This window comes from Erithacus rubecula (assembly GCF_903797595.1).
Source record: "Erithacus rubecula genome assembly, chromosome: 24".
NCBI lineage: Eukaryota > Metazoa > Chordata > Aves > Passeriformes > Muscicapidae > Erithacus > Erithacus rubecula.
The window spans coordinates 3,694,746-3,712,410 of NC_136676.1; the positions used below are offsets into that span (position 1 = coordinate 3,694,746).

Below are 17,665 nucleotides of genomic sequence, written 5' to 3' on the forward strand. Positions count from 1 at the left end.
TCCTTGCTCTGCCTGCCCGCACACACACACACGCACACACACACACGAGATACGTTCGCTTCTCAGTTACAACTCCGCGCTCTCCGTGTCTGCTCCTGCCCGGCTGACGAACAGAGCCGCGGCCGGGGATTGGCTGTGGGGAGCTGCAGTGGGCGGGGCCAGGCCCGGGGATTGGCTGCGGGGATGCAATGGGGCGGGGCCAGGCCCCAGGATTGGCTGCGGGGCCGCGGGGGGCGGGGCGCGCCGTTCCCGTGCCGGCCGGTGCGGCTCTCTCGGCCGGGGGGATTCCACACGCTCACGGCCGGAGCGCGGCGCTCTCCGGGTCCCTGCGTGTCCTGCCGTGCCTCTATGGCTTCGGCATCTTTGCGCAGCGCTCCGCCTCTCACCTCTCACCTCCCGGGGATTCCGCGCAGCGCTCACCGGGAAGCCCCAGTGGTGAAAAGAGCGAACGCTGACCGGCATCAAGAGAGCTCTGCGGGCGCTGCCCGGCAGGGCTGAGGGGTCGCGCCTCTGGGAGGGTCCGGAAAGTCCCGGCGGGCCGGGCTTTCCCTGCCGCCCCCGGGATGACGCAGCCAGGCCCCCCGGGGGCGGCCGCTAAGGGCGGCTGCCGGGCATCCCGCGCGCAGTGCCGCCGGCCGCGCCGCCCCGCTGCGCTCCATGGCTCCGGCCCGGGCGCTGCTGCCCGCGGCTCTGCTGGCGCTGGCGCTGAGCCCGCCACCCGCGGCCGCGCTGCCGTGCACCGCTGACTGCCCGCCGGGTAAGAACCGGGCCGGGGCGCGGCGCGGTGCTGCGGGTGCGGCCCGCGGTGACCGCCGCGTCTCGGCCCGCGGTGACCGCCGTGTCTCGGCCCGCAGGTACGTACGTAGCGAGCGAGCACTGCGGACGGGCGGCGGGCGCGTCCTGCCAGCCCTGCCCGGACGGCACCTTCTCCAGCGCGGCGGGACGCGGCGGCTGCAGGATGTGTCGGCAGTGCCAAGGTACCGGCGGCCACGCCACCAGCCCTGCTGTGACCTCCCGTGGCAACGGCGAGCCCGGGCTGGCACCTGTCCGGCCAGGAGACGAGCCACTCGCCAAATAACGCTGCGTGTCTGCGCGGCTTCTCGCTGCAGCTGCCCGCCTGATTTTTGTGAGAGCAAAGCTCCGAGCCTTTGCTGCACCATGCTGAGCACCTAAAACTCGTTTTCCCCTTGCAGGACTATTTCGGTATTTAAAAGAGTGCTCCTCAACAAGCGATGCTGAGTGCACGTGCAAGGAGGGCTATAGCTGCGGCGACCGTGGCTGCACCTTCTGCAGCCGCAGCTGTGGTGTGGGCAAGGAGAGCACCAGGAACGGTAGGATCACCTTTCCCAGCCGCTGAAAACCCCTCTGCTTCCAGCTCCGGCCACACTGCGCTGCCTCTCGCACACTGCAGCAGCAGATAGAGCAAGCACCTCGCAAGATAAAAGCCGCCGCTACTGCTAAACCTTTGCATGGTGTTTGGTGTAAGCTCAGGAGAAGACAAACCCACCACACCCTGAGCCCTACACAGCTCAAATCAGGCACCAGTCAGTCCCTTTGCATGGCAGCTCTTTGGCATGAGGGAATCTGAACTGGGAACTCTGGAGTTAGGCATGGCTTGTGCCAAATCAACTGTCAAGTACTGTACTGGTCAGTGGCTGATAGGGAAAGACTTGCCTTGCATATTTAACAGCTTATGAAATAGCAATTCTGACAATGTACAAGCAGGTAAAAAGAATATTTCATATGTTGCATTTTTTAGAATGCTTATCTTGTACTATTTTACCTATCCTTGTCTGTTGAAGGTTGCCAGACTTGCCGCAACGGAACCTTTAATGATCAGCCCAATGGCTCCTGTAAGAACTGGACAATGTAAGTAAACTAAAAAAAATTTAAAATAAAAAATGCAACAGTTATTACGCTTGACTGGATTTTAATGTGTTTTTTTTTCTTTTCCCTGTTTTGCTGTAAATGTCCTTCAGGTGCTCTGGAAACCAAGTCCTGGAGCCTGGAACTCCAGCAAAAGATGTCATTTGCAGACATGCTTCAGTTAATCCCACTTTAGTCACTACTCTACCTACCACATCTCTTGAAATTCCATTTTCTATCACTGTGCCAGGTGAGTCATTGTATAATATTGCTTATGGAGGTAAAGAATTATGACCTGCTTATACATACTGTAGCTTATTCACTTTCCATTAAAGCAAAATGTCTTCTGTGCATTCCCAGTGTAGCAGACTGATCCAGAAGCAGAGTGGGAGACAAAGTTTTCAGCTAATTCAATGGCAGTAGAATTTTGTTCTGTTAATATTCTTAGAGAATGTTATTTATTTCCCAGGGAAGGATGTTCAGACAGACATGATCAGGATTTCTCTTGCTGTGGCTGGGCTGTCGTGCATAATCTTTCTGCTGCCTTTGTGCATCTGCTTCAGTGTCTGGCATAAAAAGAAACTACACACTGTCTTCCAGAAAAGTAAGATAAATGTGCTCTTCAGTTTTTCTTTTTGAAACTAGACAGAAGTTAAGAATCCAGGTTAAATGTCTTCCAAAGGTATTTGCAATAGCTTTGATTTTTTTTTTGCTTTGGAAGTCGGAAGCAACTGAAAGGGAAACAGTTTTGGAATTTTTATTGCCGAAAGCACTGTGGGTGTTAGGTCAAGTGCATGGTCCTTAGAAGTGAAGTATTTGTGAGAAATGCAAAAACTCAGCTGACCTTTGCTGCTCCAGTTAAAGGTCAGCTCAGTTTATTACTTCCAAGCATCATCCTTGGCCTGTGTGGCTGTGGCAGTTCAGAGTTCTCTCTGCTCCCAGAGAGCACACATGGCCTGGAGTGAGTGTCTTGGAACTCTGGCTGCAGCAGGAAAGGGACATCAGTCAGGGTGTGCTGCTGCACAGGTCACAGTCAGCCTGTATCCACCACTGCCCTCTGAGAGCTGCTAAGTCCTGGGCAAGCTCAAGAATTCAGCACAAAAATGAATCTGATTCCATTCATGTAGTTTATAGTTTGTTTGGATTTTTTGGAGGGTTCTCTCTCCCTTTCTCTTCTTTTCCCCTGTCCTAAGGATAAGGTCGGAATCTTTTAGTGTAACTCTAAATACAGAAGACCAGTGCAAAAATCTATTTCCTTCATTCTGGTCTTCCTTTCGTTGCCATGACTAACAGAGCACCAGAGGCCCTGCTGAATTAGGAAAAACCAAAAATGATAAATTAGTTTTATCAGATATACATGCTATAGAGGAATAATTTCAGATTATAGAATAACTTTGAAGATTTTTTACTTCCTGATGTCCTGCATTTGTGACTGAAGGATGGTGAAATAAGATGGCTGAATAAATGAAACAGAAAGGAGACATTTGTCCAGTTCTGGGCCCCTCACTTCAAGAAACATTGAGGTGCTGGAGTTAGGGCAGCAAAGCTGGGGAAGGATCCAGAAGGTCTTTGAGAAGCAGCTGAGGGAACTGTGGTTGTTTATCAGGAGAAAAGGAGGATCAGGGGACACCTTGTCCTCTACAACTCCCTGACAGGTGGCTGCAGCCAGATGGGGCTCAGGCTTTTCTCTCTGGCAGCCAGTGACAGGACAAGAAGACACAGCCTTAAGCTAAACCAAGGGAGGCTCAGATTGGAGAAGAGGAGGAATTTCTTCCCAAAAAGGGTTGTTAAAGTTTGGAACAGGATACCCAGGGAGGTGGTGGAGTCACTGTCCCTGGAGGTGTTCAAGAAACAATTGGACGTGGCACTCAGAGCTCTGGTCTGGGTTACAACATGTATGTTTAAAGATTGGACTAAAAGCTCTCAGAGGTCTTTTCCAACCTAATTGATTCTGTGATGTTGTTTTCCTTCAGTGCACACACCTGAACAATCAATCCAGGAAGATGATGCCTGCAGCTGCCACTTCCCTGAGGAAGAACAAGGTGAATATCAGGACCGTAAATCCACAGAACTCAGAGATCTTCTGGTGAACTAGAAATTGAACTGTCCAACTCAGCCACATGTGAATTTTCTTTTGGAGCACAGAACAAGAGCCTGTTTATACAAATAGAGCTGGTGTCAGCTTCTGAGGGTTAGAGTGGAAAAAAGCCCAGCCACTGAGGAAAAAGTGCAATTTTTTTATCTTTCTTAATAAAATAATTAAAAAACCCTCCAAAGCAGTTAGCTGATTTTCTTCCTCTAGGAGTAAGGATATTTCTAAGAAGTGATTCTTGATCTACATATTGACAGAAGTGCTGCATCTAAAAGCTCTAACAGAAGTGCAGAATAGTTTTCTGGTCCCTCATTAATGTTACCTGAGCCATAATTTACATGCATCCCAAGAGCATTTGAAGCTAAAAAGGAGAAGAGTGACACATTGTAGAGTCACTGGTGACACTCATGGTCTCTTACTACCAACCATCCTCTTGAGTCTGGAACTGTAGCTCCTCCCAAAGTCTGGCTCAAGCCCAGCAGTCCTGAGGTTTGTGTGCAAACACAGATGGAGATTATTTGATCCCATCAGCCCTGGAAAGAGAAACAGATCCCTGGGCTCACCACTGCACCCTCCTTACATGTAGGGGAAAGGAAGCCATAAAAATCTTGGGCTGCAGATTGTTCCACAGCAGCATCTGCTGCTATATTTCACTGCTTGAGGGAGGCAGTGGAAACACTGAGAGAAGCTGTGGTTGACTTGAACTTAGACAGAGCTGTTACTTTGCAGCTGGACTGCACCACCTTCAGCCCTACATCGTTCAGCTTTGATCTTTTAGGTGATGTAAACTTTATGTGCACTGCAGCTGTACCTGTGGTATCTTTGTGCTACTATTTTTGTAACTGAGGTTGGAAAGATTTTAACATCAGACACTGTATCTGTCTCTCTGATCAAATACTGTTAACTTTGGTCCTCTGAAAAAAGAAAATACGTGTTTGAGTCACAACATTCACAACACCATTTTTAACCATTTACAAAACTCACGTATTTTATTACTTCAGTAAATGTTATTCAGAAATAGAATGAAAATGCACCAATATGTGGGTTAAGGGTGATTTTTCCCTCTCTGATTTCAAGAAAGAGAAAAATTTTGCATTTGAACAATGACAAGCCATCTCTTCATTCAGCAAGTTACAATAGCAGATTATTTTCACATTTTGATAAACTTACATACAAGTAAATATAAAATAGTAAGCTTTATATAGTGAGAAAATAAGTGCCATAGAAAGCCTGAATTGCGAAGTTTTTATTTTTATCCCTAGCTCAAGTCTTCTTTCTATTGGTACTGTCAACCAAGAGAACTGAGTAACTATTACATCAAAATCACAAATTTGAAGGAGTGAGCAGGACATGTGAAAAGCCACCAAACTATTTATAAAGTTATATATTTATAAATCAAAGAGTGACCTTTGCATCATTGACTACATCTAGTCACTGTTGACTGTATCTTAGAACAAAATAAAAAGATTAGTTCATCTTGACCTTCATTTCTAATAAGGAAGAGAATTAACAAACACGTCCTATAACACAAAACATCTGGTGTTTTTTCCTTGGAAAAAAAAAAAAAAAAAGAGATACCAGCTGCAATTTTACATGTTGCTAGTAAATTCTGCATATATTTTGAAATGCTTCAAATAAAGTGCAAACCCCTCACTGTCCCCAATCAGCTCTGGTGCCTGCTTCCCCATCTCCTGTCTCTGGGCTGTGGTGCTGAAGGACAGATTTTTTTTTTTAGGTGCTGCTGAGCCAGCAGGGCCAGGTGACACAAGGGCAGCACCCAGCAGGGACATTCCTGAAGTGGCAGCACGAGAATCTGCAAAAAACTGAGCTAAGCAAAGGGGCTACACAACTCTGACTGCAACAACAGAGCTCCTGGGGTTGTGTATCTCTGGGTTTTGTTGTTTTCAGGTTCAGGGGGACATTCACCATGGGAGCTCTCCTCCCCCCAGTGCCTTTGTTTCCCAAATACTGCATAGAGCAGGACAGGAATGGTCAGGACAAAGGGATGATCAACAGGAAGCATTTGCCACCGTGGTTTTTTGGTTCCCTATAGTGAATACCCTTTTGTGGGTAAAATACCTTCTGTATATTTTTGCTATTTGTACAGCTGTTATTTTGTATCTCATTCCACTGCTTTCTGGTTTTAGGAAATTGCTATTTCAAACCATAATCTCTCCTTTATTATCCTTCCTTCACTGGAAGGAGTAGAGGAAAGAGGGTGGCTTATTTGGAGTTCAGTTCCTTGCTGGTGTTAAAATCAGCACACCCATTGATGTACAAATAATGCAGATCATTCTCCAAGCACATCCTGGGCTGCACCAACAGAGGAGCAGGCAGCAGGTGGAGGGAGGTGATTTTCCCCCTCTACTCTGCCCTTGAGATCCCTCAGCACAGGAAAAGCATCAACCTGGTGGAGCAGGTCCAGAAGAACCCACAAAGATGCTCCAAGGGCAGCTCTGGAGCCAGGCTGGGAGAGCTGGGGGTTTCACCTGGAGAAGCTCCAGGGAGACTGAAGCCTTTCAGTACTCAAAGAGAGTTACAAAGAAGAGGGAGAGGGACTTTGTACACTGACAGTGATAGAACAAGGAGGAATGGTTTTAAACTAAAAGTGATTTAGATTAGGTGTTAAGAAAGAAATTCTTTACTTCAAAGAATGTTGAGGCCCTGGGAGAGGTTGCCCAGAGAAGCTGTGGCTGCCCCAACCCTGGAGTTGTTCAAGGCCAGGACTTGGAGCATCCTGATCTATTTATAAGGGGAGTAGAACTAGATGATCTTTAAGGTCCCTTCCAGCCCAAATCATCCTGAAATTCTACAGTAACACTTCAAGTTTTAAGTGTTCTCTCTGTGCATGTCTCTTTTTTGACAGTCATTTAATTTATTATACAGTGAGCAAAATGGAACTGGGAATGCCCTGATGACTCTCAAGCAGCCCAGGTGGCCAAGGATGAGGTAACAGGCCAGATGCAAACTTTTGGAATTCCCATTTGTTTTTCTTGGAAGTCAGAAAGAGTCCTCTTTACCAGACCATGCACAAGGGCCCAAGTGATGTCAGCAGAGTTCTGAAGGCATGGAAGAAGGAGAAAAATTCTCTTTAAAGGTAAGTAGAAGCAGAGGAGCCTGCTGCTTTTTTCTTGCTTCCAGAACCAGCACCATTTCCTAGCATAGTTAGTGGCATCAGTAATTAAAATCATGTTCATCACACACCTTGGATTTGTAATTTCTTGCAAGAGTTGTGGCTAAGGAAAGTAGAAGGCTCATAGCAAAAGGGTTTCTGTTTCTCACCTCCCTCTCCACCTGTAGAAACAGGTGTTTCTGTACCTAATACTTCTGGGTGATGGAGACTGAAACTGCAGTCACTCCTCTAAAATATGTACATGTCAGATAATATTTTAAAGCAGAATATGATTTCTTATTTCAGTCTATCAGATCTTTCATGGGACAGAAGCAGAGTCTTCTCTGACAATCATTCTGGTCCTGACACAGATGATGCAAAAATCTTTGCAGGAGATGGTTCACACAGGAAATATTAACAGGCAACTTGCACCACTCTACTTGACTTTTTGTCACCTGTTTAAAAGTCAAGGTAAGTCTCATCCTTAAAATTACATGAAGTCATATTTTATCACCAAGTGACAAAATAGTTCCTCTCCCAGCTGGGAAGAAGCTTTCCCTGACACAGGGAGGCCCCAGGGGCTGCAAGAAGAGGTTCCCCACTTGTGTTTTGTGTTAGCTGAGCATCAGGAACAGAGTGGAGCACAACACCTGTTGGGCATTGTATTAAATTTCTTATAACAGTGAGGGCAGTGACAATTTACAACAAAAACAGAATTTCCCTCTAACATCCATTTGGCAGAAGTTTGTTTTGGTATCATCTGCTGTGTTTCCTTTCACCTTCTAGATCCTGGGTGCCTGCCAGGTCAAGCATCAGACTATACTGAACCAATGGGGATTGTACTTTAGCAAAAACCACCTAAACACATCCTGAAACCAGGGAAAATCTCTCCTGTTCTAATCTATTTGCTTTAAGAAAATAATTCAAATTTTATTTTATGCAGTGAATGGAAAATTACACACAAAGACACCTACTTCAATTTAAGGATGACTTATCACATAGTGGACCTTAAATCTGTTACACCTACTCTCAGTTCACATAACCCAAACAGACACAAGTCACTCAAAACTGAAATAAAATATCTGAGTTACCCATTTAAATCAGTTTAAAGACAAATCTTAGGTTACTTTAGCTCAATTTTCTCCTGTGTACAAATTTCAGAAGATTGAAAACACCACATTTTGGAACAGGAAAGTCAAGAGGAAGTTGTGTGGAGAGGTAAAAGAGATAATGTACCTTTAATTACAACACTATAGACTTAAGAAATATTTATATTTATAAAAAATCCTTGCAGAATTCACAGTATTAATGTTTCTGATACTGCCCATTCAGAACAAGCATAAACCATGTAACCTGAAGAAAGCACTAAACGTGCCTGTAAGCAAGCAAAAAGACAAAAAGAAAAAAAAAGGTATCACACTACTTTTAGTCACCTGCATACAAACTTCAGAGCAACTTTGAAGAAAACAATTCTAATGTAGATGTACATACATGTGTAAACAAGTATTTCCTGGGGTATCTGAAGGATAATTATTTTTCTTAAACTAGAATGGAAAATACAGTGAACATGTATTTGAATGGAGTGCTGGGAAAAATACATTATTGCCTTCAGAGAAGCTGCAGATTGCAGTTCAGCACCACAGCTGTCTGACCATGCTACAATCTCCTCACCAGGGCAAAAAGACCCAAAATCCCACACCCCCATCAACATTACCAGGCAAAATTTTGACTTGCAGTGGCACACCTCAGTACATGCATTGCCTTAGAGAAACAGAAGTGTAAGCATAGGGAAATCCTGATGGTTCCATCAAATTTCAGAGTTCTGATAAGAGAAAAGGAAGCTGTTTTTCTTCAACTTGAGAGTTAAAGTATTTAAGAAGCTGAAGAGGAGCTGTGCTCAGGAACCCAGGGGATGTGACAGTAACATTCTCTTGTCCTTGCATCCCACTTGCACTCCTCAATAGGGTGGGCTATGACTAGAATGCTTCTCACAGGGGACAGTGAGGCTGTAACAAACACTCTGTGCTATTCAACAGTGATTAAATCTGCCTTAGGGAATTACAGAACAGGAAAAAGATTTACTGTGTTGTGGCAGTACTAATTAGCTGACCTTATATAACTTTCTGCACCTTCCTCCAGTCATTCCTAAGGACACATAAAGAGATGATCATATAAATAAAACATGAATATGGTGACAGAAACAAGCACTAAACAAAAGGAGCTTTGGAGGCTTCCCACTTTATCCTATTTCCACATATGGTGGTTGACAATGGATTAATTTCTTTCTAAGCCTAAATCCTGATTGTCTTGTAGAGGATTTTTAGACATGGGCACTGGGATGGGATATTACACAGTCTAGGCTTTGTAAAATCAACTCATTTCCTCAGCTGAAAAGGCCAAGAATAGGAGCTGAGCAGTTACAAACAGCCAGAAACCTCCTCATCCTCCTCTTCAGCTTAAGGAAGGAGGATTGTCACAGGAATGAGTGGAGATATGGATGTCATGAGCAGGAACTACTGAATAATTTAGGTTGGAAAAAACCTTTAAGATCATAAAGGACATCTAAAAACTAGTTGGAGTGTTGTTCTTTGTGAAGATCTGCAGCATTTTTTCTTCTTCACCAGAATAAAATCCCTCTGCACATTACAGGACAGGGGCTGCACAGCAGGAAGCAGAACCATAAAGAAAAAATACAAGACTGTGCTAGAACAAGCTCATCAGATATATCTTTATATCTTTTCCTGGTGATACAGGTCTTAACTCTTCCAAGCACAGGTGGATCTTCCTGTTTTTCCAAATTTCTGCAGAAGAAATGCTCAGAAGTAACCAGTTAGTCCTGTCTGTTACAATCCTGACTCAAAAAAGATGCATAATAGCAAAAGAATGAGAGTGTCCAACTAAAGACTCACTGTTCTTTAGAGCTCTCTTATATCATAAATATGCCTTGGGAATTGGGAAGAGGATTCTGATCCTATTACAGCAAGAAACATTCAACTTGCCACATCAAAATAAAAAGATCTGACCTCTGCTTCCTTCAATTTTCTTAATTCCTACTCCTGTTGGTCACTCCCATTCCCAGGAGAGTTTTACCCCAGTCAAGATTAGTCAGTGATCACAAAAATCTCAGTTAACATTTGCAGCAGGAATTCTTTGTTAAACTGGAACTCAGCTCCTAAACAGTGAAGATCCTACAAGGCTGACTGCCAAGGAACACACAGTCATTTACAAAACAACCTTGAAAGAACTGTTTTAAACCTCAAGTTGCCCAGTGAGACCCATGCCAACCCTCCCCCGTTAAATACACTTATTTGCCCTGAAATGTGAATCACTGAGCCTGCAGAGATTCCATTTAATTAATAAAAAAAACTCTGATAGGGAAGGATTAAAGGGATTATGCAGCCAGAAAACAAAGTAAAAAAATTAAAGTCTGCTTTTGTGTGCCATTCATTTACTGCCTACGCTGAGTGGACGACAGCTAAATGCCAATGATTATTAACAGTCCTCTTAATTAGTCAGTGGCTCCTGCCCACACACTGAATTTCTACAGAACTACCTGAAATTTGTCCTCTGATAACCACTATAAGATATCAGATATTGGAGTGATGAGTAATCCTAAGCTTCTGTGATAAAAACAGGAAGAACACCAAATGTGAAAAGCTAGATAGAAATTTTTTTTTAAAAGCATAAGGACACCTCTGACAAAACTCTTTTATTCTATCACCAAGTGTAGATTAAGTCCTTATCTTCTAGCTCTTTTAGATGATGAAACAGGATAGGTAGTAAAGCAATGAGCAGATAGTAAAATATTACTAAGTTTCCAATAAAATTATTTATAGTAAGAAACGAACAAGTCAGAGCACCAAGCAATTAACAGATTATGAAGTCTCAGGCAGGGAAATCTGGAAGGTGATTCTTATGCCTCATCCATCTCTTGCAATTTGCTGCTTTACTGTTTCTGCACTTCTTCACTTTGGACCAGAAAAAGTACAAGACAACAGCCTGGCCTGCCCACTCTATCACCCAAACTACTAAGAAAAGAATCAGCAGTGAATTGCTGTTTCCCTTTTTGACATTAGTAGTACCAGTTTTTTTTAAAAATTGCATTAATAGTCCTAGGAGACAGAAATGTTAAGCTGGAATTCATTCCTTTAAATCCTCAGCTGAATAAATGTCTGTGTAGGCAGCCTCCAGGACAATAATTTGTTTGGAAAACCCCTCAATACTCCACCTAAAAAAATAATGAATGGTGTAAGTTTAAGAACAGAACAAGAGTGAAAAATGTCATAGTATGCAGCAATCACATCTATCTCTGCAGCAGGATTAGCTTGATAATTTCTTATTACAACCTAAATTTAACTTCAGGAAGACTGAGCTATAGTTTTAAAAAGAAAAATCCAGCATGGACTGCTGATAAAACTGTTGAGGAATACATTTAATGCAGTCAGCTTGGTGTGCAGCTGCAGTGTGAGCTGCAGGTAGTGGGAGCCCAAGGCAAGGGGCAGTGAAGTGGCACCAGCTCTTTGCAACAGATCAGACACCAAGAGATGAGGCAGGAGCCCAGGAGGAAGAGAGAGAAAAGGTAAATTAGTACATGAAATGGCATAAGGCATAAGGAAGGACTAACAAAGGGGCTGCTACATAAAAACTCTGTGAAGGGTAGAAGCCTGCAAAAAATGCTTTAGCTCTGATTTCAGAGATTTAAATGATATAAAGGCCAAGCTTTTTATGGTGAGAACAAGCCTTGATTGCTCCTAAAAAACCCAAGACAACAAAGATGATGGCAGAAGGAAGATGATGGCAGTAAAGGGGAAAGCTGAGCTGATCACAGCACTCTTCATGCAAGACCCACTCCTGGATAACAACTCTGTCCTGACCTGCCTGCTTTGCTTTGGTCCATGGCTGGGCTGATCCTCAGCAGGCTGAGCCTCCCATACAGTTCCAGTGCCTGCAGAGATGCTGACTCCTACCAGTGAAACTACTCAAGAAAAACCAATGCCTGAGGAATACACAGTAAGAAGCCTCTTGATCATACTAAATTATTCTTCAAAAAACCAAATAAGAGTCACATAGCTGAGAAACACATGCTTATACAAGAAGGCAATGGAGATAAAACCTTTTTCAGAAGAGAAAAATTAAGAAAACCCCAAACCCAAACAAACAGAAATACAGCAACCACCCTCAAATCCGACCACAAACACACACACTGATATCCCCAAACCCAACCCACACACACAGACACCCCAACATAAGTACATACACACCCAACTACCCCCAAAATCCAGCCAAACACACACACAAACATAGTGACATCCCAAACCTATGCCCTCTCTAACAGCTACACAAACACACCAACCTCCCCAAACACAAACACACATCAATCCCAAACCTATGCCCTCTCTAACAGCTACACAAACACACCAACCTCCCCAAACACAAACACACATCAACCCCAAACTCAGTGAAACACACACACACACAAACACACCAAAACCCCCAAACCCAATCACACACAAAGACATTGACCCCCCAAACCCAAACACACATCAACCCCAAACCCAGTGAAACACACACACAAACACACCAAAACCCCCAAACCCAATCACACACAAACACATTGACCCCCCAAACCCAAACAAACAGCAATCCCTCTAACACAAACACACCAATCACATTGACCCTCCCAAACCCAAACACACATCAACCCTTCCAACACAAACACACCAACACCTCCATATCCAACCAACCACACACACAAATACACTGAACCTCCAAACCCAACCAAACACTCATACACTATCACATTGACCCTCCCTAACCCAAATATACCAACACTCCCAAACCCAACCACCCTAAACCCAAACACAGACAAACACACTGACCCCCCAAACACAAACAGACCAACACCTTCAAACCCAACCAAAAACACACACAACCACAGACCCCCCAAACCCAAACACACCAACACCCCCAAACCCAACCACACACACACTGACCCCCAAAAAATCCAAACACACATCACCACCCCAAACCCACCAACACCCCCAAACCCAAACACCCCAAACTCAACCACACAAACACATTGACCCCCAAAAAATCCAAACACACATAAACACCCCAAACACACCAACACTCCCAAACCCAAACACCCCAAACTCAACCACACAAACACATTGACCCCCAAAAAATCCAAACACACATCAACACCCCAAACACACCAACACCCCCAAACCCAACCAACCAACCACACACAAACACACTGACCATCCAAACACAAACCCATCCCCAGCCCCCTAAGCCCAGCCAAACACAGACCAACCCTGGACCCTGCCCAAGCCCAAGCCCACCCCAAACCCACACAGGTCCCACCAAGCCCCAGCACAGGAGCCAGAGGACACTGAGCTCACCTGGCCTGTTCTTCCCAGCTCCTCTCTGTCCCAGCTCAGCCAGGAAGGGCTGGAGTGCTGCTAGCTCAGGGCTGATCTGGACTATTCTGCAGTGCTGAAATATTTACCTTGAAAATGGCTCACAACAGAGTTCTCTCAAAGAAACCCAAATTGGAGAATGTTCCCATTGCCAAGTGCAGCAGTGTTACAGAAATGGGGGCACCTCCCACGAAATAAGCCCAAAGGCTCCTGCTTGCTCTGCAGCTGGGACTGATGAAATGAGGATGGACAGAGCTAACAAACATCCTGTGCCTTTCAGCAAGGCTGCTCTGTGCTCCTTTCTGTGCTGGCCAGTGTAATGACCAGAAAAACAAAATAAAGAAGTTTTGATTTTGCTTTTATCCAGATCATATTTTCTTATTAGAGTTGAAGAGATTATTTGGGATGCCTTGGGACAGCAGGTGAAAGCAAAGAGAAAGTTCCAGCCTTGCTGCAGGTGTGTTCCTCTCTTTTCTTACACACTCTGCTGTCATAATTTCAGTTTTAAAAATAAACTGTGCTTGCGTAGTTAGTGCCATTATTTTTCTTTTTTGGTGAAAAAACTTGTTTCAAGATCTGCTTTCTGCTCCTCTCTTTGCAGCTGTGTTATCCAGAATTCAATTCCCATAAGATATTGACGTGCTGGATTTCCAAGTCTCAGTCATGCCAGATTTACTTTCCTTCACATCAGAGCAATGAAGGCTCAGGTTGGTAATTCTGCAGTGCTCAGAGGACAGGGGAATCAGGGACCAGTTTGTCAAACTCCACCTGGAGAATATACCCAGACTGGAGTGGGCCAGCCCAGCAGGGCCAAAGAGCAAGAGGGTTTTTTTCCCCTCAAACTGGTGGAAACTATACTGCAAAGGAGCAATGTTTTGGCAGCTGTGATCCTGTGCTCAAGAATTCTTAGACCTTTCCAATTCTGCAGCAAAATAAAATATCTTCAGAGAGGTTTAAGGACCCATCATCTTCATCACACAGGGCTGCATGTTCAGGCAAGAGAGCCTAGGTCAGAACCCCTCAGAGGTATTACAAAACATTAAAAGAAATTCTTAACATTAAATAATCCTATGCATACCCAAATATATCCTCTGTAGTGCTACCCACATGTGCTGCAGTACAGCTCAAACACAGTGAAGAGAGGGAGCATCTTCAAAAAGAAAGTTAACAGCAGGTTATAGTTAGTTTTTTCCTTTGGTTTCCTAATTCTCCAAACAGGCTATTTTCAGCACACATTAAAAGGCATGGTATAAATAGGGCAATGTAATTTGATAGCAGAAAAAACCATTTTATTCCATATGTGACCTAATGAGGCAGCTATTTCAGTATGCAAAATAGATCTAATATTATGTTATGTAGCTGAATAATCAGCCAAAATGTTAAACTTAATGTCAAAATAAACTTTTAGGTGTTAATGAGAACAGATATCTGCAGTGACAGAAACACAAAAACCCCCAAACCCCTACAAAATAGATCCTACCAGAGAAATTAAAAACAGAGGAAATATTTTTCCAGCCAAAATGTATAACTCATTGAAATAAAATGTTAAGTTAAAAAATGGTAGTAAAATTCAAGGAAGAGATGGGTATTCATACAATAACAAGCTCATCTGCAATTCCACTGCCAATACAAAAATCAATCTACTGCACATCTCTCTCCTTGTAAACTAAATTCAAGCCAAAGCTTTACACTAGAAGTTATGTTCTCTGAAGAAGTTCCTCATACAAATGCTACTGATAAATCACACCTTCTCAAATTCCTGGTTTTGCCAACTGTCACAATATTTGACTAATTACAACTCATGCTTGCTTGCCATAAAGCTTTTAGCAACAGGGGAAAGAACTGTTGCATTAGAGACTACATTTCATCCATACTATTTTACACAGAAGTTGATAATTTTTGGGGGTGTATGTGATTGGTTTGAGTCTTTTTTTTCATTTTTTTAAGTTGTCTTGGCATCACTAGCAACTTGCTCTTCCTGAGCTTTCATATTAAATCAGAAATTGTTTCTTCTGTAATGAAGGGTAATCTTTTATGATAGGTTAACATATATTTAGTGCTTAGAATTTGCTCAGTAATTTATCTAACCCTACTACTGCAATTTATCCATCTACTGCTGCCCTGAGCCACTTGAAAGACTAAATAAGAACTTTGAAAACTTCCCCCACGAAATATTGCAGAAGAGCTTCAAATCAACTTCCAGATTTCCCAAGTGCCATTCCCAGTGACTCCCCTCTGCCATGGATCTGGGATTTGTCCCTTTGTGTAGGATGAGCTGTTTCTTGGCTGGGCACGATGACGTTGGCACGGTGACGCCTGAGGGAGATGCCTTTGACATTCTGGGAGAGGAAAGAGTGTCCAAGTGACAACTTCAAACCTGAGCAGAGGCAATAAACCACGGGCAGGATGCCCAAGTGCAGCATGACGCACTTCATGATGGATCTGAGAGGCTGAGTCTTCCTGGAGAGAAGACAAAGGACAGCACTGCTGGCAAGAGCTTCATTAGCTTTCCTTGGAGCATGTGTAGAGTGAATATTGATAATACCATTGTCATTGATAGTGCACTGAAGGAGAAGCATTTGGACAGAGCAGCCAGCACCAACAGTGAGATCATGCATCAAATCAGACCTAATTACTGTCTGCAGTTTTGGAGCTAAGAGCTGCATGACTCAGATGAGGAGAGAGAATTCCTCTCTTGCTACTTGTCTCCCACATAGGGAAGCACAGGGAAAGGGGAATAAAACATTAGGGTAATTCTGTAGAGAAATTCTTCTGTCATAAACATTCAGTTCAGCAAAGAGAAGTCCAGAGAAACAGGATTTGTAGTTCAGATACCTGAAGCATATGTTCAATAGTCAAGGAAGTCAAATACCAAACTCTGTGCACACAGGGAAGTTTAGAGAAGTTTAGGCTGGCAGGACCTCTGCAGGTCCCTTCTCACCTCTCTGACACCCCACCAGAGCACTCAGATCAGAGCATTTCAACCCACATGGGGATGCCAAAGGCCTTATCAAGCTTAGCTTTGAAATTCTGTCCCATTCCATCCTTGGATCTGTTCAGACCTGACTAGACACTCCTGGACCAACTGTTCTGGCTGAGCCTGCCTGGAGTTGAGGGATTAGAGTTTGAGATTTCCAGAGGTGCTTTCTGACCCCAACCTCATTTGGAGCCCACTGTGTGTCTGGACACCCTGTTAACCCTACATACTGATGTAGCAACTTGAAATTAGTCTTAGGAGCCACAGGATGTACAATATAAAAATTAATCTTTGTCAGGAAATGCAATAAAGGAAAAGATGAGAAGCAGGTAAGTTCACACCTTTTGCAACTTCAACTTATTACAAAATTAATCATAAGGAAGCAACTTCAGTAACATGAGTTGGACTTCATAGTATTTTGAAGATCACTTGAAGACAAAAACATTTGAGTAGAGACAGAAAAGCAACAAACCTCAACTTGAGCATTATACACATTATCTTCTCACCATTAAAAAGAAAGAATATTTATTTATTATTATAAAGTATTATACATAATATAATACATTATTTACTGCCTTTAAAAAACTTACCTTTTTGTTATTTTCAGGGCTCTATACAGTTGGATATGACACTGCATAGAGAATGGAGGTGAGGAGCCAGTCCAGTCAGTCCTTGCTCTGTGGTATGATAAATCAAATTGTAAGTAAAGAAGACAAAATACACCAGATGAAGGGAAACAAGGACTAAAGTGATGAGATTATATGAGGCAACCCCTGTGTTAGCAAAAGGCAAACGGGGAAAATCCTTGCTAACATACTCAGAGTTAAGTACTAGTTCCAACTGAAAGAAGATAAGTGAAGTAGAAAATGGTCTTCCAGTCTACAGAGGGACCTGTGTTTAATATCAACCAAAATAGTTTATGTGTACCAAGAAGTCTCCAGATGGAAGTGCTTTCTCTACCAAGACAATTCTCTAGGGCACCACTGGATGAGTCTTCCCAAAGAAATAGATGTGGAATTCTGCAAGCGGGAACAAAACAAATAAAAAAATTGAGTTCTCCTAATATTATCTTTGCAAGCAACAAGTTTTTTTAACTCCCTCTTCTTTTTTACTTTTTTTCTGGCACAACAAATACAACACAACACATTCATCCATCTCACAAAAGAGAGAGGGGGGAAAGAAAAAGTGCATTTCAT

At 43.5% G+C, this 17,665-nt stretch overlaps 2 protein-coding genes across 3 annotated transcripts in view; one reads left to right on the forward strand and one right to left on the reverse strand.

Moving 5' to 3' along the window:
- SLC45A1 (solute carrier family 45 member 1) overlaps nt 1-17,665 on the reverse strand; it is a 367,325-nt gene that overhangs the window by 91,194 nt on the left and 258,466 nt on the right. The window lies entirely within an intron of this gene.
- TNFRSF9 (TNF receptor superfamily member 9) lies at nt 219-4,139 on the forward strand. The gene is made up of 7 exons (XM_079326013.1): nt 219-757; nt 855-977; nt 1,194-1,331; nt 1,803-1,869; nt 1,980-2,116; nt 2,336-2,470; nt 3,840-4,139. The coding sequence occupies exons 1-7, from the start codon at nt 658-660 to the stop codon at nt 3,959-3,961; spliced, it is 822 nt and encodes a 273-aa protein (XP_079182139.1). The 5' UTR covers nt 219-657; the 3' UTR covers nt 3,962-4,139.